This window comes from Phytophthora sojae, assembly GCF_000149755.1.
Source record: "Phytophthora sojae unplaced genomic scaffold PHYSOscaffold_3, whole genome shotgun sequence".
Classification (NCBI taxonomy): Eukaryota; Oomycota; class Peronosporomycetes; order Peronosporales; family Peronosporaceae; genus Phytophthora; species Phytophthora sojae.
The window spans coordinates 1,050,720-1,069,343 of NW_009258117.1; the positions used below are offsets into that span (position 1 = coordinate 1,050,720).

General features: G+C 53.0%; 8 protein-coding genes across 8 annotated transcripts; 3 read left to right on the forward strand and 5 right to left on the reverse strand.

Moving 5' to 3' along the window:
- Positions 1–123: 123 nt before the first annotated feature.
- Positions 124–909, reverse strand: PHYSODRAFT_298026 (hypothetical protein; the record flags this gene model as incomplete). Its single annotated transcript, XM_009523892.1, has 3 exons — positions 124–270; positions 427–539; positions 780–909. 3 exons carry the CDS (start codon positions 907–909, stop codon positions 124–126), a joined length of 390 nt encoding a protein of 129 aa, XP_009522187.1.
- A 714-nt stretch (positions 910–1,623) lies between these two features.
- PHYSODRAFT_253359 (chloroperoxidase) lies at positions 1,624–2,361 on the reverse strand (the record flags this gene model as incomplete). Its single annotated transcript, XM_009523893.1, has 1 exon — positions 1,624–2,361. One exon carries the CDS (start codon positions 2,359–2,361, stop codon positions 1,624–1,626), a length of 738 nt encoding a protein of 245 aa, XP_009522188.1.
- Positions 2,362–4,049: 1,688 nt separating this feature from the next.
- Positions 4,050–5,550, forward strand: PHYSODRAFT_350413 (hypothetical protein; the record flags this gene model as incomplete). Its single annotated transcript, XM_009523894.1, has 3 exons — positions 4,050–5,173; positions 5,301–5,364; positions 5,441–5,550. Exons 1-3 carry the CDS (start codon positions 4,172–4,174, stop codon positions 5,548–5,550), a joined length of 1,176 nt encoding a protein of 391 aa, XP_009522189.1. The 5' UTR covers positions 4,050–4,171.
- A 787-nt stretch (positions 5,551–6,337) lies between these two features.
- On the forward strand, positions 6,338–9,510 carry PHYSODRAFT_494865 (hypothetical protein; the record flags this gene model as incomplete). The annotated part of the gene is made up of 3 exons (XM_009523895.1): positions 6,338–6,519; positions 6,636–8,697; positions 8,785–9,510. The coding sequence occupies 3 exons, from the start codon at positions 6,338–6,340 to the stop codon at positions 9,508–9,510; spliced, it is 2,970 nt and encodes a 989-aa protein (XP_009522190.1).
- A 1,919-nt stretch (positions 9,511–11,429) lies between these two features.
- Positions 11,430–11,846, forward strand: PHYSODRAFT_327729 (hypothetical protein; the record flags this gene model as incomplete). Its single annotated transcript, XM_009523896.1, has 1 exon — positions 11,430–11,846. The coding sequence occupies one exon, from the start codon at positions 11,430–11,432 to the stop codon at positions 11,844–11,846; it is 417 nt and encodes a 138-aa protein (XP_009522191.1).
- Positions 11,847–13,319: 1,473 nt separating this feature from the next.
- Positions 13,320–13,760, reverse strand: PHYSODRAFT_490981 (hypothetical protein; the record flags this gene model as incomplete). The annotated part of the gene is made up of 1 exon (XM_009523897.1): positions 13,320–13,760. A coding segment is annotated over one exon (441 nt), but the record flags the coding sequence as incomplete, so codon positions are not given.
- A 1,793-nt stretch (positions 13,761–15,553) lies between these two features.
- Positions 15,554–16,296, reverse strand: PHYSODRAFT_312670 (hypothetical protein; the record flags this gene model as incomplete). The annotated part of the gene is made up of 2 exons (XM_009523898.1): positions 15,554–15,826; positions 15,856–16,296. 2 exons carry the CDS (start codon positions 16,294–16,296, stop codon positions 15,554–15,556), a joined length of 714 nt encoding a protein of 237 aa, XP_009522193.1.
- Positions 16,297–18,076: 1,780 nt separating this feature from the next.
- PHYSODRAFT_376136 (hypothetical protein) lies at positions 18,077–18,337 on the reverse strand (the record flags this gene model as incomplete). Its single annotated transcript, XM_009523899.1, has 1 exon — positions 18,077–18,337. A coding segment is annotated over one exon (261 nt), but the record flags the coding sequence as incomplete, so codon positions are not given.
- Between the last annotated feature and the right edge of the window lie 287 nt (positions 18,338–18,624).

Genomic DNA, 18,624 nt, shown 5'->3' on the forward strand with positions numbered 1-18,624 from the left:
AAACGTATCACGAAAGACACTTGAACCTTGTCGGTGTATGAGTGCCATGACTGGTTGCTCCATTTACCCCCCCCCCAAACAAGTTTCCTACCGTATTTACCACAAGCGCAAATGCAACTGCACCTAATTGATGCCAAGTTCGAACTTGAAGTCGTCGGCGATGACGGCTTGGCCTTCCTCGCAGCAACGTTGCTCAGTTCTTGGGCGGCGGTAGTAGTAGGTGATCTCACGATCATTGAGAGGCTGAGGCGAGCGGTTGTTCGAGGCGTCCTTCGTGGACGGGAGCTCCGAGTAGAGTTTCTCGATTTTGTCGAGGTCCTCAAACGAGATGGAGATCGGGCTGTTCAGCACCCACCAGTCGACGATTTCACTGCAAGGTGGAGTGGTCAAGCTCCCGCTGTAGTTGATCAGATGACTCTTCCCCACGAGGCCGTTGAGCATGTCAGCGTAGTTCAGCTCGCTCTCTTCCACGTCAAACGTTTCGTCGTCAGTCGCCATGTCGCCCAGCAGATTGTTGATGAACCGGTTGTGCTCTGCGCCTCCTCAGCGTGGAGGAATACGCCCATGACCAACAGTTTGCCACTTCCGCTAATGTCCTTGTGCACAAAGTTGAGCTCGGCATCGTAGTGGTAGTTGTTGACCGTGTGCTCCGACGTCGCGTGCAAATGAAACTGAAGCAGCGTGTACTCGCGATCGTGGACATTAACGGACTTGACCGTGCAGTCTACCGACAACATCAGCCAGAGATGACCCATAGTGGAGACAATAGAAGCACTTACGTTGATCATTTAGGATTTCCCACTTGTATACGTCCTCGAGCTTCTTCAGCGTGAACTTCGCGCAGTCCCCTCCGTACCTGAGTGGAGGGCGATCCATATCCCAAAACTCAATGTGCGAGATTTTAGTCATTGGGAAGTCGATCGGAGACTGACAGCTGGGGAACGAGAGCTTCCAGTCCTTGGGCCCGAGTTCGTCCCCCGTCGTCTCCTTATACCCCCACTTGGTAGGCAAGGACGACAGAGCCTGACTTGACACAAACAACCCCGCAGTCAACGCCAACAAACGACTTATCTGTCCGATCATCCTTTTCTCCTTCGGTTCTTGAATCGAACGAGTTCAAAAGTGAGCTGTACGAGCCATGGCCGCATCGAGTCCCCCTAGCGATAGATTCCCATGAAGCGCCGCAAACAACACGAAACTCCTTGTCCAAAGGTGAAAAGATCTCAGCGTCCTCCTGCGAAGCAATTATGCTTCTCTCATAGCATTTTAGAAGTGGAGCCAGAAGCTAGCGACGGTACAAAGTGCTCCATCTAAGAAATACACGATGGAAGTTGAAATTATGAAAGCGTATTCAGTTCAATAATACTTATAGTAATTGCAGCGGGTTTGCACACCTGCCGAAATCTTTTACATGTACTTCAGACTCCGCCTCTAACGATGTTAGCCTGACTGACATCGGATGTTGTTTTGTTGGACAAAGCGTCGTAGACCCAGCATATTAGAAGAGAGAGAGAGAGTTGTAGATTCGGCGAGTGGTCATACTGATCTATCCACACCTTTATCTCACATGTCAATGCTCACAACATCGCACGCTGGCACCGTTCACTACGCAAAATGTGCTACCTACATCGCCCAAGTAAGAGACTGTGCCTTGAGAAGTGCGGCTCGAGCAGTCACTGCGGCAACGCCAACACTCGACTTGGGGGCCTTGTAGTCGGCGGGGATCTTCTCGTCAACGATGAATGAGCGCGCGTGGTCGACCGAAATGCTGTCACCAGAGCCGAGAGCCATCAACAGCACAGACGCTTCGAGGAACGCGAGGGACTGAGCCTGGACACCATACGAGCACTCTGGGTTCTGCGCGTTGCAAGTGTTGCCGCGGTCCTTGCGCGTCTTGGCCACGATGCTGTTGGTGAGAAGTCCGTCGCTGCCGGCGCGGCTGAAGAACTCCTCGGCAAGGGTCACATTGGCCGTCATGGGGTCGTGGACGTAGTAAGCGTCCGTGTGGGCGAGCGACGCGTCGTGCTCAATCTTGTTGTGGATGCCGAGGTAGTCCAGGTTGATCGGGTCCGGCAGCGCAGCAACCAGAAGCGCCGCCACTCCCGGGCCGATGTTGTACACCTTCTGGAGCGCACTGCTCAGCATGTCGTGCGTGATGTTCTGTCCGTTGCGGGGCAAGTAGCCGTGGTTGGCGAGCGTGTTGAGCGCGGGGCACGGCGCGCGACGGTAGGGGGCAGTGGTGCCGTACACACCCGAAGCCTCGCTGGTCGTCGGACGGTAGTATTCGCCCTCCTGGAGAGCCCAAGCGGACGAGATCGTCGCAATGGCAGCAACTGCAATCGAGCGGGTGAACGAGACCATTTCTACACGGTAGGAATAAACCGAGGCACTTGGAGGCGAGCGAGCAACTTGAGAAATGAGCCGAGGCCTTCCAGTTGATTCGGATCGCGACTTGTCGTACACAGCATGACATCCGGGAGATAGGAAAAGGAGAAGCATTACTGCGCTATTGAAGTGACTGAAATGGGGCACTTCGTCTATTATGTTGCCCTCTAGGTTTATGCTTAAACGTAGGCAATATAGTCCACTAAATTGGCTTTGGCTGTATGCGATAGTAGAGTTATAGATTGCTTGGCAGAACGTGTCGAATGGACTTCATGCGTACAACATCCGTCAGAAGGTGTCAGGTAGAGTGTGATCATCGTATGTGAGCGGTGAGCCGTTGTCCGGTTGCCTGCCTGGACCCCCGGATCGGAGCTCCACCTCCGTGGCAGCAGAACCTGAGCCACATACACGCACTGGAGGACTTGAAGCGCATCTGTGCACTGTTCGTTTGCTGATGTTACTCATTACAGAACATCGCGAGGAGCTCCTCTTCGGCTCAACAAGGGAGGGTGTCGGACCATGGAAACTTGACGTAGCGTTGACGCCCTTATTGGATGCCAGACTAACATGTAACCCAACGCTAAGCAGCTTAGCGTAAGCTTAGCGTAAGCTTACCCGTAAGGTAACTCGGAATGTCGGAATCGATAGCTTGCTCGACATTGCTGCTGCCCGACGGACGTCGAGGAGACGCCGCGGCGTCATGCTAAGCCATTATCAGCTCATCAGCGTGCCGCAGTGGGCTGTCGCCCGTATGAACAGGCCAGCAGCATGCATGCCAGTCCAAATCTCCTCTCCACGACGCTCGGCTGAGGGAGCAGGGAGCGCTCAGCTGAGTGCACGAGCTCTGGCGGCTGTTCTGCAGGCTTCAACCCCGGCCATCGCCACCGCATGGACACGAGGCGGCTGCACTTCGGCAGCAAGGGCAGCGGCGTGCAGTCCGTGTGCTCAGTGCTGAAGAAAATAGTCGCCACGCGGGGAACCGCCGTCGCTGTCGCAGCGATCCGTGAAGGCGTCTGGGCACTTGCTCCAGCGGCAGCAAGGCGCGAGAGCGTCCAGAGCGTTGGCTGCCACAAGCCACTTCAACGCCGTCACTGCGAGGCGCGCAAAACTCATCTTATTCGTGCGCCGCGAGCGAGCACGGTTTCGGCTAAGGTGTGCGACGTGTGACGAGGCTTTGGGCATTTCGATAGCAGTCTTTTGTCGTCTTTCCCTGAAAGTCCCCACGCCGCAGGCTTAGCGAGGAAAGGCTCAGCTTGCATCAGAGATAGCTACATGCAAACGCATGCATGCAGCACCGGCATTTCCGTCCAGGTCTGGACGGTATCGGGTAAAGTAAAGCAAAGTAAAGTAAAGTAGCTTTTAGTGCAGACTTGGCAAGTCTCATTCGCAGCGTCCGACTCGACGACCGTCTGTACTTTTGTATCTGGCCACAAAAATAGAAGCCATCTGGTACTTTATTTCTGAAATTTCAGATCTAAAAGGTTGGGAGCAGTACCGTGCGCGACACGGATCCACGCGGAACGCGCCCGAACATAAGCGCGGCGGACGCTACTCCAGGACTTGTGTCCGAATTCCATGTGCGCGACACGATCTGATTTCCGCCTTGTTGTGTCCCGTGCGGTGCGCGCCTCGGAGCAGAGGACCAGGGCGTCACATCCATACCTGCAATCGTGCGTGCGCCCGCGTCGTCGTAAGTGCCGCCCCGTCAGAGCAGAGCAGACCAAGAGGGGGGAGGGACCACACACTCACCCGTCGCTCACTGCCTAAGGAGACGCCACACCCAGCCATGGACTTCACGGCGCCCAATGAGTCCGACGTGGACATGATGCACGACGACTCGATGCTCAACGCCAACCTGGCGGCGCAGTACGGCCACCCGCAGCAGCAGCAGCGACCGCTGCCCCCGCACCCGGGCATCCCGGGCCTGAGCGCCGACCCGCAGAACGTGTTCCCGGGCGTGTACGTGCCCGGGCTGAACCCCATGGACCAGCCGCAGCAGGCCGACGCCATGGAGGAGTACGCGCGCCTCATGGGCATCAAGGTGGAGAACGACGACCCGAACGTGAACGCCAACGCCTTCGGCGTGCCCGGCCCCAACAACGACATGACCAAGATCCAGGCCAACGCCGCGTACTTCGAGAACCTCATCAGCCGCGACCGCAACGACGCCATGGACGACGGCAACAACGTGACGTCCATGACGCTGCCCGCCGGTCTCGGCAGCGGCATGAACGGGTTCCTCGGAGCCCCCATGGCGCCCGCGCCGCCCATGTACAACCCCAACACGGAGCTGGCCTTCCAGGACGGCGGCTCGCGACTGTACGACCCGTCGTCCGGCTTCCCCGGCCAGAACGCACCCATGCCCTTCCACAAGGCGCCCCAGGTGCGGCCGGGCATGCTGCCGCCCGACATGGTGGGCTCGCAGACGCTGCCGCCCGAGATCATCTCGGCCATGATCAAGAACAACCCGGCGCACAACTTTGAGAACCTGAGCGAGGACGAGAAGCAGGCGCTGATCAAGGAGGAGAAGTCCCGCGAGCGCAACCGCGACCACTCGCGCAAGTCGCGTCTGCGCAAGAAAGAGTTCGTCGAGTCGCTCAAGCACGAGGTCGGACAGCTGCAGGTGTACCAGCAGATCTGCGAGCAGTGCATGGACTGCATCGCGCTCGTGGCGGCCGAGGCCTCGGCGGTGTTCCTTTTCTCGAGCGCCGCGTACACGCGCGTGCTGGGCTACCAGAACCACCAGATCGTGCCTGGTCAGACGAGCTTCCTGGACATGGTACACCCGGTACGTTCCTTGCTCCTTGCTACTGCTGCTGCTGATGACGATGACGATAGCGCCTGCTTCGCCAAGTCGTGTCGCCATGTTGACGAGTCTCTAACATCGTTGATTGTTTACGGTTTCGGTGCCTCAGGACAACGTGCAAGAGGTCCGCGGGGTGTTCACGAAGCTCAACACGCTGGGCGAGACCCATAGATGTACGTACCTCTCTGTCGGCACCCGTTGGCAGGCCGGCGCCGACTGACAGGCGTCTGTGGTGTGGCTTGCTCGCAGTTAAATTCCGAATAAAGTCAACGGAGGGCGAGTACTACAACGCGGAGACGACGGCTCGCCTGGCGGAGAAGGGCGTCGTGTGCTCGACGCGCGTGGACCGCGACATTTAAAGCGCGGGGCCCTCGATGCGGCAGGCCCAGCTAGGAGGAGACCGATGACAGCATGCCGCCCGCGCGGTGATAGGCTAGGCCGCGGGTGACCGACGACCTGGTGGCAGTGGATGGGCTCTGTGGGTGACGACGCATCGAGACAGCCGTGTCCGGCGGACGCGCGAGTGAGTGAAGTGAGCGAGCGAGGGAGTCGAAGCAGCGGCAACCTATATTTTAATTTTGTTGGTTGACGACAGCGCGGAGGAAGAAGGTGCCGGCGGTGCCGAGCGGCGAGCAGAACGACAGGAACTAGCAGGAAATACACGGCACGCAGGGCAGCACGGACAGTGAATGTTAATATACCGCGTTTGATGGCTGGCTGCCTGGCGTCCTCGATTAACGGTATCGCACAGCGCAGCGCTTGATAGCGTTCGCCTTCGCCTTCGCCTTGGTCATGCCGAGCGAGCACAGCACAAGTAACGCCCGGCGCTTCCAAGGCTTCGAATCGATGGGCAGGTGTGGAATAGAGCTCGGAAGGTGCTGCTGCAAAATGACACACTCGATGCGCCAAAAGGTGCACCTTTGAGTCTCACATACAAACTGCAAGTGTGGCGCCCTCTATTCGGGTGATATCTCTCAGCCCGCCTTTTTTGCAGCGGGTGTCGGAAAGCCACAACGAAATCAGAACCACAGCGAAGAAGACGGCAGTTGAGGCAGTCCGCGATTAGGCGCGTAGCGAGCACTCGGCGCCCTGCCACCTAGGCCAGCACTACACTACTTAGCACCTATCCATCCACACGCGCAGCCGATGGAGGCAGCGGCGGTGGAGAGCATCTCCAAGGCGCTGGGACTGCCGCGGCCCTTCCTGCACGAGCCCAACCGCGCCTTCACGCAGGTCGAGTCGTGGCAGCAGCTCACGGCGCTGCTGGCCACGCAGCCCGTGCGCATCAAGCCGCTGGGCTACTACCGCACCCCCGACAGCGTCGAGATGTACGTCCTCCACAGATTTGTGTCCGTCACACTCACCGCCAGCCAGCCACAGACCGTTACACTAACCTATTCCTGGGGTGGGGGGAAAACGTACCCATCTTGTGTCCAAAATGTAGCTATGTGTTCGAGTGCTCGCTCGGAGACGCGTCCGCGGCGGGCAGCGCGCGCCGCTACAGCTGGAAGATCTACCGCCGCTACCGGCACTTCCAGAAGTACATCGCCCACTCGTCGGAGCTGCTGGCCAGCCGCTCGGTGCGAGTGCCTCGCCTGTCCCAAGCCTACCTCAAGATCTTCCACGCGCAGCACTGCAAGGACCGCCTCGTGGAGCTCCACAACTGGCTGGAGGGCGTGGCCGAGAACACGCAAGGCTACTGTCTGCAGCTGCAGCAGAAACAGGAACAGCAGGAGAAGGAGAAGCTGCTGAAGCTGCAGCAGCAACGGCTCGCGCAGCTCGAGGAGCACGCGCGGCTCAAGGCCGCCAAGAAGCAGCACAAAAGCCACAGCAGCAGCAACGCGACTGCCGCGCGCCAGGATGTACTCATGACGAGTATGAGCACAGGACGACTGCGAGCGCCGTCCACCACGGCCAGCTCGCGACGGAGGAGTAGTATTAGTTTGAAGACCATTGAGCAACAAGGAGACCCGGCGCTCTACGTGCTCAGGACGGACAAGGCGGAGGCGCTGCCGGTCGTGATGCTTAGCTGCTTCCTGTTTGCCGGAGCGAACTGCCCGTTCCCGCACGTGTTTCGAGGCATGCCGACCTTTGCCTTGGCATTGGAGGAGTTCAATGTGCAGATCACACAGGCCGCGCCCGCTGCTTACCCGTCGAAGCTGAAGAACTCCATGACGACAAGAGCAGGGCTTGGTTTGAGGCTGACAGCTAGTCACGAACAGGAGGGGCAGTTCTTGGGGGCGACGGTGGCAGGCTTTCTTCGAGATCAGCAGGAGCTGGACCCGGCGCTCGCGGATGTTCCGGTAGGGGCGAAGTTGGTGCGCGTGAATGGAGTTAACGTGAGCGACTCGCCATTCGATCAAGTGCTGGTCCAGCTTCGGAGCGCCGGGTTGCCACTGCGCTTAAGGTTTCTCTACAACCCCAATCTCAACCGTCAAAGCAGCAGCTCAGTGACGCCACGGACCAGTGTTGATGCTACGTCCGATGCAGAGTCACTGAGTGGACGGCAGCGGCTTGTGTCCAGCGCCAGCGGTGGAAGCAGCAGCGAAAACTCAATGTCAGGCCCAGTTGATGCAGGAAAGCCGCCCATGGACTCAAGCCACCGCAGCTACAGTGTGGATGCGCCGCGGTCGACATCGGGTATATTTGGGTCCGTGTTCGGCGATTTGTTTGGCGCTGGGAGTGTTTCTGGGGCTAGTGGAGCTCCGGTCTCTACGAGCTCTGGCATTGTTAGCGCCTCGGGCAAGCAGCGTGGCGAGACGGCTGATATCGCAGTGGGATCGACTCACCATGGCATGCTAAATGGTGCTGCTACCTTGTTTGCATGGGATGATGTGAGTGGAGGATCCCGCGACCTCATTTCGCGTGGATTCTTCTCGTACCTGCCGCCGTCATTGCTCCATGAATTGCGCCAAAAGCGTCGCGCGGAGAGGAAGGCAAAGGCGTTCCTGCCAGAGCACGACCTAAGCGACAGTGATGATAGCGACGACAGCCAACGGTCTGAAGACATCAAGGCGATCATGTCGCGCAAGGCACAGGGTGTGTGGAGTACGGCAACAGGTCCGATGGGATTGTCCTTTGGAGCCTGTAAAATCTGTGATGTGGAGGCGGCGATGCTCGAGGTCGCTCCTGTGTTCTTTTCGTCGAGATCGGAGCACCGCGGCAGCGAGAAACGGCTGTGCAAGGGCTTCGTGTTGGTCTCTATCAACAACGAGAGCACTTTCGGCGCGCCGTTTGCCGCAGTAATCAAGCGCCTGCGTTCAGCTTCACGCCCCACCAGCTTGTGCTTCCGTTGGTACCAGGATTATAGCCCGTTTTTAGAGACGGAGCTCGCAGAGCAGCACGGAAGCAGCGTTCACCGGTCGTCAAGCTTGATCAAAAGTCATGGGATTGGAGCAAAGGCGTTCGTGAACAACCTGGACTGTGTGGCTGAAGCGCAGACGGATCTGAGCAACAGTCTGCAGCTCGCCCTCATGGAAAACGCTTCGATTCGCGACGAAATAGGCGTGCTCCAAGATGCTCATCGTGAGCTGCGGCTTGCGCAGGAGCGCGCCGCCCAGCGGGAACTCATTCTTCAGGCCAAGATCGAGCAGAGCGATGTGGTAATTGCCAAGCTGAAAGAAGAGGTGGATGTTCAGCGCCAAGAGCTGGAGAAGTCGCGTTTGCGCGCGCAGGAGGCTGAGGCCAAGCTCGCTACGAACAAAAAGGAGTACGAAGACATGCTGGAGAAAGCTCAGGAAAGCGCCAAGATGCGCCTGGCGGAGCATGAAGAGCAGCTGGTGAAGGAGTCGAACCGATCGATCGAGAACGCCAACGCATTAGCCGAACGTCGCGCCCAGAAAATGTTGGAGGCCGCGGAAAACGAAAGTCAGCGCAAGCATGAAGAATACCTGCAGAAGTTAGCCGAGGAGCACTCGGAGGAGGTGGAAAGCCTCATGCAGCAAGTGGCCGTGTGGCGACACCAGGTAGAGGTGCTAACGGAAGCTGAGAAACGAAACTATGCAGCACTGGTGAGCAACGGCGTGAACCCATACGGCGACTACCAGCGCTCTCGCTTCGGTTATTCGAGCTCGGACTCGCCCTTCGCAGACCTCAAGAGCGGGGGCAGCAGCGACCTCCAAGTGCCACCTCGGAAGCCCGGCAAAGCGCAGGGATCGAGTGTATCCACGGCTGCAACCGCTGCCAAGTGGCGGGACGGCAGCCCGGAGGACGACAACAAGAACAAGAATCATGCGCTCTCCGCTACGTCAGACCAGTCTTCTCAGTCCAACAACGGCACATTCTGGGATCGCATGGTGTCACTGCTGGCTACTGAGTAACCAAAACCGAGAATAATAGCAGAATGCGTATGTGGATGAATGGTGTGTAGTACAGCACTTATAAACCCAACAAGTTGAGGATTTCAGAAGCAGCTAGCTTGCCAATTGAGCACGAACAATGTTCTAACGGTGATACAGCTCCCGAGCCCGAATCGGGGTGTGAGCAGATCTAGGTAAGGATCCTACCGTTTGAGCAAGGTCAACAACTATCGAGGATGATGTTGCTAGAGTTAGTAAAAAAAATCAACAGCAAACGCTACACAGCCATTTTATAGAAACTTCGCATATTTCACTTGTGGATTATCGTTGCTGGCACGCTAGTCTACGTGTAGAATAAATATTTTTTGTACCCATTTTCGTAATGTTAGCACAAATGCGCTGCTTATCACGTGTCAAGGATAACTGATCAGTGAAGGTGAAGGTGTCTGTCGATTCATTATGCCTGTATTTGCCGAGCTGATGGGTAAGTAAGTAGTAGTAGTGTTCGCACAGACACTAACTGTAAAGCTAACGCTAACGTTTGCAAAATGTTTGCTTGTGTGTAGTGAATCTGGCTACCATATTTGTGGAGTTAACTATTTGTCTTGAAGGCTTTAAAACTAAAAAAAATTGAAGCTCTTTTCACTTGTCGTAAGCTGCCTTTGGATGTAATTGCTGCGTCATACGGCTATGCTGATTAAAAATTGCTGTTCTATTAATAAAACCTGCTGGACTCTTTTTTCATACATTCTTCATAGCTCGTACGGGCAATTCCGGCAGCCACATGAGCATGCCACTATTAGCAGCTTTCACTGCGGTCTGTCCATCTGTTCCGCAACACCTCAACGCATAATTTGTTCACACTCTGTCAGGAAGGCACTTGAACTGATAACGGAAATATCGGCACTGCGCAAAAGCAATCAAAAGGTGAAGGCTGGCGATACAGCCCATGTTTTTTTCTCGACAAATATGGTTTTTCCATGTGCGACCCATAAATTGCCCATGTTAAATTACCGGACCCTCCAAATAAAATACATAATTTACCCCGGCAATAATCATGGTCAGTGTCCATGTCGCTACCTGTCCTTAACATGTTGACCCTACGGCGTGAAAAATTCTCTGGATTTTAATCCAGAGTTGTTGGGTGAATCCCAAAAATCCTACCAATTTTGAAATGATAGCACCATAATAGACTTATGTTTGCGTTAAACCGACGCAATCGTTTCACGACAAAAGTGAATGTTGCTTGTGCCTCAATACACATCGAACATAATGATGGTCATGAAACTCACTCATGAGAGCAACATCCAAAAATAAATTGGATCTTGTATAAAACAATATTAAATATTGTTAGCATGATTGTCGCGTTTGCGAGTTGCTCGGCACGTCGAGTAGTTAAAGGATCAAAGTGTAGTCTGCTATCCATCCTTAAGACGGATCTCGAGTGAAATTGGTCAAGTAGTTAAAGATCAAAGTGTAGTCTGCTATCCATCCTTAAGACGGATCTCGAGTGCTATTGATCAAAATTGACCAGGACATTCAGCAGAAAAGCAGGAATATCCGGAACGCTAAAACGAACGCTGCTCATGAAGCTCATAGTGGCACCATGGGTTACCGTATAACATGTAATACTTCAAGCAGGATACACTAATCATACTATGGCAGGGGTTCTGCAGAGGTTTTTTTGCGCGGCACGTATCGTGTAGACACAAGTTGAAGTTTGTAAGTCTACTTTTGCTACAACTAACGCACTTCTAGTAAAGGCTACAAGCGCTTACTATGTTTTCTAAATCACAGTTGTAATCAGGTATTGAAGTCAGTTTGGTGCAACGATAGCACGCGGAGCTAACGGAACGGGATCATGCTTCTCTCCGATCCAACGGGAACTTGCTCACTTTCGATTTAGCGGCAGGACAAGGCCTAATCTTACCGCTGTGACGATGCTTCAACGCATCCGAGAGCTCCGCGCGCAGGAGGACCAAGCACGTGACTGCACGACTGTCGAACAGCTTCGTGCTCAAGCGACAAATCCCGTGGAGGGGAATCATACTCCAGTTCGAGCTACAATGCGTCTTTATGGGAAGGTGTTGTTCGCGCGTGGAGTGCACCTGAAAGTGTTCGACAACTGCTCGCCCGCTGAGTTCGCCGCGTCGAGCAAGGAACTCCAAAGCTTGACACACAGCGATCAGCAAAGTGTTGTCTTTCGCGTGACGGTATGGGGCGCTTCGTTGGGCGATCCTAAGTTTGTGGTGGGTGCGAAGCTTCGTCTGCGCGATATTCGCGACATCAGTATCTTCTGGCACGGCATTTTGGGCGGCGTTTGCCACTACGAGGATATTGAGCGGCTCCGAGATTAAGCCCCTCCCCCTTCCCGCAGTGCTATCATGAAGGTAGCTGCATCATGTTTACGTTTAGTGCACGGAACGTACACACCTTTTGCTGTCGTGTACGTCAAATGAAAACATTTACTGGTGTTGTTAATTGTCAATTAGTTTTGTGCTTATCTAAATATGGTCAACGCTATGGCAGCTTCGTGTTTCCAGCGACTGCTACCACCCCTTTAATTATGCAATCCACAGAGACGGAGTCAAACATCCTGTAGTCGAATCTAATGTACGAGTCGCCGTTCATGCCCTACATGCATCGCGGTGGCTGTATGAGATGACGGTATTGTTGAGTGCTTGGGTATTTTAACAAAAAAACAATCTTCGGTGTAGATTTTATTGTATGTACTGAAGTTGTGTTACGTTACCTTACTCCGCCTCAAGACGCTCTAACCGCTGTGTTTCCTTCATTGCGGCAGGAACGGCTGAGAAATACTTTAGTTTATTTAAAGATAGCTCCTCCATCAGATAGAGCTGTCGAAGAGACTTCGCACGTGTTGTCGCCACATAGAACGAAGACTTCTGCGGAGAACACCTTGTACAGTGCTGAAGAGGAGCCAACATCATCTTTTCCAGAGTCATACCTTGGCACTTTTCCGTAGTGATCGAAAAAGCAGGCGTCAATGGGACTTGGCTAATACAAATATTGAACGAACGATGTGGTAGCACCACATTCACGGACTTTTCAAGTCTTAACCGCACTGGTACAACTCCAACAGGAAGAAATGACACAAACTGCACGTGCTCATACCCTCGTAGTTTCACAAACACCGCCTCGGGTGGTGCTGAATGCATGACCTCCTCGTAGGTTTCGTGCGTAATCGAGTTTGTTGCGTCAGTGTCGCTCACCACGAACCCAGCTACAACACCGATACTTCCATTCGCCAGTTTGAGAGCTCTTGATGCATTCTTTGTGCATTGGACGGGAGTCCCTAATGCAATTTCAAGGACGATGGGCATGCTCCCGGTCTTATCGTCACGAATGTTTCGAAGGCGCTTTTGTAAGTCCACCTCCAGCACCTTTTTCTTTCGAGAAGACGAGAGTTTTGCTAAGAACCGATGAAGCACCACTCCATGAGTTTCACAGTAGGCTCGCAACGATTGAGAATTGAACTGGCAGCGTAGCGCATTAGATGTGACGATGATGGGGCAAAACGAAGTTTGTTCCGAATTCCGATCTTCCCAGCTCGCATCATGGCCCGCAGCATTTACTTTGACAATGTCAGCTTCCGTGAAATTGCCTGTTCGCCAGCGACCCAGAATATCGCGCCACTCTGGATCGTCACGATGGCGCATATTCTCTGTTAACATCACAACATTACTTATTTGGCGATATCCTTGGATACCACGTGAGCGAAAGAAATATTCTCCATGTTCACCGCGAGATCGTCGAGCCCGAAAGGGAGGTTCGTCGACGTAGGCAGGTACACCAGCAACTGGCAATTGTTGCAGCCAATCGCCAACAAACAATACATCGACTCCGCCGAATAGGAGGTCGGGTTTATTTCGAATGTGTCGAAGGCAACTGTCGATCATACCAATGAACTTCACATCGGTAGTAGAAACTTCGTCAACAATTAGAAGGCGGAGCTTAATTATTTTTTCTCGCAACTCCAACGAAACAGGTTGTGTCTTGGAAAACCCGCGTAAGCCCCACCCGAAAAACTTGTGTATAGTCTCGCCGTTGACCGATTGAGCAGCAACTCCTTGAAAGGAAACCGTACCGACAACATCAGAGCTATTCCAGGAAGCCGCGGGCTCTTGGAGTGCTCTAATCACTTGACTTTTCCCGGCGCCAGGCTGGCCACCTAAAAACGAGACAAGCGATTCTCTTGAAACTTCACTGTCATCCAGCTCCAAAAGTCTTTTACCCGCTGTCACGAACATTTTATGCTGTTTCTCATTGAGCTTGAACAATCTGGAAATCTCCATCAACGTAGGTCGCTCGGGTAGATCCGTGCTTGGTTGATCAACTGAGGGCTCCCAATGTTCTGACCCATCGACAGCGCTCAATACTTCTATTCGGGTTGGAACGTCTGGCTGATCTCGCAGCATTCCCGAACTGTCTCGTGCATTAGGCTCCTCCTGCGTACGCTGCGCAAGCACTTCTCGCTTCTGAATTTCCTCGTCGAGCTCCGTCATGTTCATACTACATTCAACGCTCTCGGTACACAGCATCGCTGAAGCTACATGTTTTGTCGCATCAATTCCTTTCGGCAATGCTTCAACGTACTCAACATTGCCTCCATTCCATTCTATACCATCTAACATACTCGACGGGTCGCATTCATTATCGCTGGCTTCATTTGAACTGGGGTCAACGGCCTCCATATTCCTTGGATCAGACGTTGCACAGTTCTCGTAGTGAACTAAGTCATCATCGGCTCTAGCATCCGCCACATCACGTGCCACATAATAATCTTCACTGCAAGCAGCATAGCGACGAGCTAAATCCGCTGCCGAGGTTGTCCACCACGTATCAAACATCATCGTTACACTTTCGTCGGCATCGACAAAGGTGTTGGGGAGTCGAAACGGCATAAACAAAGCTAGGGGCCGCTTGCAGTAATTTAACTTGACTTGTTCATCATGTCTGCGTATGTCAGGCAGTCTTGAACTAAAGACTGTAACAACAGCTTCAGTCGAGCGATGGTGAATAGTGTGACTCTTACACCTCGAAAGTGTCTTGACGACCATATTGCGAAAAGGATACAAACCGTCACAAAGACAGCAAATCCTTTCTTCCATGTAGTCACTTGACAGCATCTCAGTACAACGTCCGAACGCACGATCAGTGACACCACTAGGCACCTTACCCACACTCCATGTGCTCTGTTCAGGTTCACCGGCAACATTTCCAGCGTCGTAATCATCACCACCATCGGAAACGTTTTCAGCCCTTTGTAGTGCCGCACTATCGATACCAGTCCTTTTAGCAGCGCAATGCTTGCGCTTGCGGTCCTTCCCAGACTCAACTACTGTAGCTCGTCTCTTCTCCGTTCGAACTCGCCGACGGTCTGCTGCCGCACGTTTCAGACATGAATCACAGCCTCTTCCGATGGAAGCACGCGAAGGCTCAGGACAACGACAAACCATCTTCTGATTGTTTTCAAGAAGACTGCCAATTTTTGCTTACCATCTTCTGATTGTTTCCAAGAGACTGCCATATTTTGATTACCACACAACGCGTACACTAGTTTTACCATCTCATAAATTTAAAATATAAAATTTGAAAAAACTAAAACAAATCCGCAAAGCACGGCTTTGTCTCGACTGGTGGACGTCGCCAGTCATCGGAGGCGAGGTCACCTCTATATTGCATCGCCCAACCTGCGTTATATCATGCAACTTGACGATGGTATGTCCATGTTAGTACCATGTCTGCAACATGCTCCAAACATATTAACAGAACAGCGTGACAATTGCCGACTGATCGCGCTGCGCAATTGTCGGGGGATTGCGTAAGCTCACTCCTCATCATATTGCATCAATAGAACACGTCTTGGCAGGAATTATCTCAGCAAAACATGGGCGTGACATGGTCAAAACGCAGATGAATTGGTGAATGTGTGGCAGAAACATGGCCAGAACATGGCCGATACATGGCTGGCAACAACAGCTTAGCAAAATTCAGAAATGTATTCAATGCACTGCTTACTCTCCCTTGCTCACTGTAGCGCTTACGCTTCCTTGCTCTTCTTCTTGTCGCTGAAGTTAACCACCGTGCGCAAAATATCCCATCGGTGCCTCGAAAGACCCAATTCAGTGTAGTCATTTCCTGCCTCCTTGAAAACGCGACGCCAAAAGTACAGACAAACGAACAAGCCACAGTTGTCGTTGTCCTTCTGAAGGGGGCTGTGTACAGCAGTAATCTTGAACCGATGGGGGAGGCTCTTTGTCACGAGTTCCGCAGCAACTTCAGCAAGCAGCTTGTGATTCGCCCTCTTACAACGCTGTCATAGCAAGTGACTGTCATATGGACGCGGTCGACAACGATGCACGTCCAGTGGTTCTTATTGATGTTCATGGGCATGAACACCAAGTACTCCGTAGTATTAGCGAACAAATTCACAACTGCAGTGGATACTCGGTCACCCTTACTTTCAGCTGGCGTTGAAAGCGGTGGCAGGAATATCGTCGTGTTGTTTTTGAACGTGCCGGCCAGCGTGATCGTAAAAGCATGAATGAAGTTGTCGTTGTACCAGCAGTCGCTTCTCACACAGTATACATTGCTCCACGCCAAGTCAAAGCCAGTCCCAAAGCCAGGTAAGAGCTCAAAAGGCCACGAACTAATCATCCGATCTGCTAAGCTTGCAGCGCCCTCTCCTTCAAATTTACTGTCAATTTTGCTCATCAACCACGAATAGCACTGCCTGCCTCCGTCACACGCATTCGATAGGCTCCAAATAAACTCCATTGCCATTAGCTGGCGGTGCGTAAATTCTCCGATCCCATCGATCTGAACCAACCAGCAAGGCTCTGCAGGGTCAGGACGCTCCACGAGGTCCATTGCCTCCCCGAAAGGGATGGCTTGGTCGACATGCTCAAGTGCGGTCTTTACCATAGCCTCGGGTAGATTGAAGGGTACGTGCGTGACCACCGGTACTTGTTTGGCCGCTATCATCTTGATCTTTCGGTGCCCATGGTGACGAATCTCAAATGTTTTAAGATACGATGATGCTTCAAGCAGAGGGGGCTGGCGCTCCTTAAGATACTCCTCGATATCGATAACGTCATCACCGCGCAAAGCATTTCTCAGTTTTGACCCATTGTTGTACCCTTTCGTCTCTTGGCTTCGCTGAGCATCTGCCATCGCTCGGTCCTTCGGTGGGCGGCCAATTCGCTTAGCCCGTTCGTTGAATGGGTGCAAACTTGACTTCGACCTCGAGCTGCTGCTCTTAGCCTCGGCTCTCCCCCTAGCATTAGCAGAGTGAACGACACTCGTATCTTCCCGTACGGCTGAAGGTTTGCTCTGATTGTGCCTTGCAGCTTTCGACGTAGCCATAGGAGGCGGGTCATCATTCTTTGAAGACACATGTACATGCTCGTCCTTCTCTTCATAGTTGCTTGCAAGCTCACTCACCAACGCTGAAGCGTCATCTCCTGCTACAGCGGTTGCTGGCACGTTGCTAGCCTGCGAATCGTCGCGAGTAGGCCGTGAAGACATCATAATGTTCCGTTGCCGTAAATTTCCCCAGCAAGTCTCCAATTCATCCAGTGCGTCACCAAAGAGATCATCCGGTAGGTCTGTCAACTCGGCCGTGATCCTGCCAACACATTCTGAACGCTCTTGTACTTGTCACGCTCGGTCATTCGACGCTTGCGCTGGATGTCGTCACTGGTGCTAGGGATCCGTAGAGGCACTTCGACCTCGGGTAATTCCTCGTCCAGCGCGCCGATCCGTAACCACCTAGTAGTGAAATACAGTAAAACGTGGACAAAACATAGATCAGAATCTGTAATGGGCAACTCTTGGTGCAACATGGATAAAATATGGTATTCACCTTGCGGAGATTGACGAGTATGGTATCGTCAATAAATGCGCCACGTTCTTGCGGTATAGCATGGCATGTCGACATGGCAACTTCATGGTCATGGAGAACTCACAGGTACACAACCATGTGAACTTATCCACACGGTGTTCTCGGCCATCGCGGCGGAGCGTCACGTACAGAGGTTCATCATCAATGGTGTAGTCAGCAAGTGTTGCTGGGTTCACTGCAAATTCATACTCCGAAACAGAAACCCCAGCGAGCCACTCGCTCGTCATACCAAGCAGCTGGTTCATTTCCTCGCTGTAGCCAACATTTCGAGCGGACCCAGGCATAATCACTCGAGATACGTATTCATCTTCACGTCGCCGCTGATAGCGAAGCACAGTATCCAAACACTGCTTCATCGACATGGAGCTGTTGAGATCAGCTTTGAGCTTGCCGAAAAAGTTCTCGAGCCGATTGTTTGTGTTGTTCCTGAAGTGTGGTAAGTCCATACGGTACAATGAGACCCACATCTCCTTAGACTCCATCCAGTTGGTGTCGAAGTAGGTCCACAGCGCAGTCCGTCCCCCGCGACAGGTAAAACTTTGAATTCATCAGCGTGCTGTTGAAGGTCCTCCGGTGCCTTGAATAGACCATGTTCGCCACGCAAAAGTCCATTTGTTTCAGCACATCACTTGAGTACGTTCCGTACTTCTTGTCGTTCCGGACTGCGGTGCGAAGCCACTTGATCACGTGGAAATGGCACAGGAGAATCCGTGCGTTCGGAAACATGCTCTTCAACACCTCGATCTCATTGAGGTCCTTGTCCACCATAATCACTTTTGTCATTTCCCAATCGTTTACAGACTGAAAATGCTCCACAGCTTTCACCATGTGCCAGTCTGCATTTCTTTCGATCACAGAGTGCTGCACAGCCTGCCCATTACCGAACTGGTCCATGATCATCAGTGTACACAGCTGATAATTGTATCTATAACATGCATCAAACATGGGAAACATGGATTAATCATGGTCGGTACAAACATGCTAACTTCATTTGAAAAACATGGATGAATCATGGTTGAACTCACCGGTTCGTTTTGTGTGTACAATCGATAAGTAGGATCTCAGGAAAGCGCTTGTAGAGCTTGCGCATATGCTGCGAGCTGATGGAGACGACTGCCGTCTGCCGTCTGCTTCTTCGAGTTCTCGTCGACTGTACTAACGTTGCCGTGCCCGTCCAGGTTGAATTTGACCAGCATCTCGGCCACTTG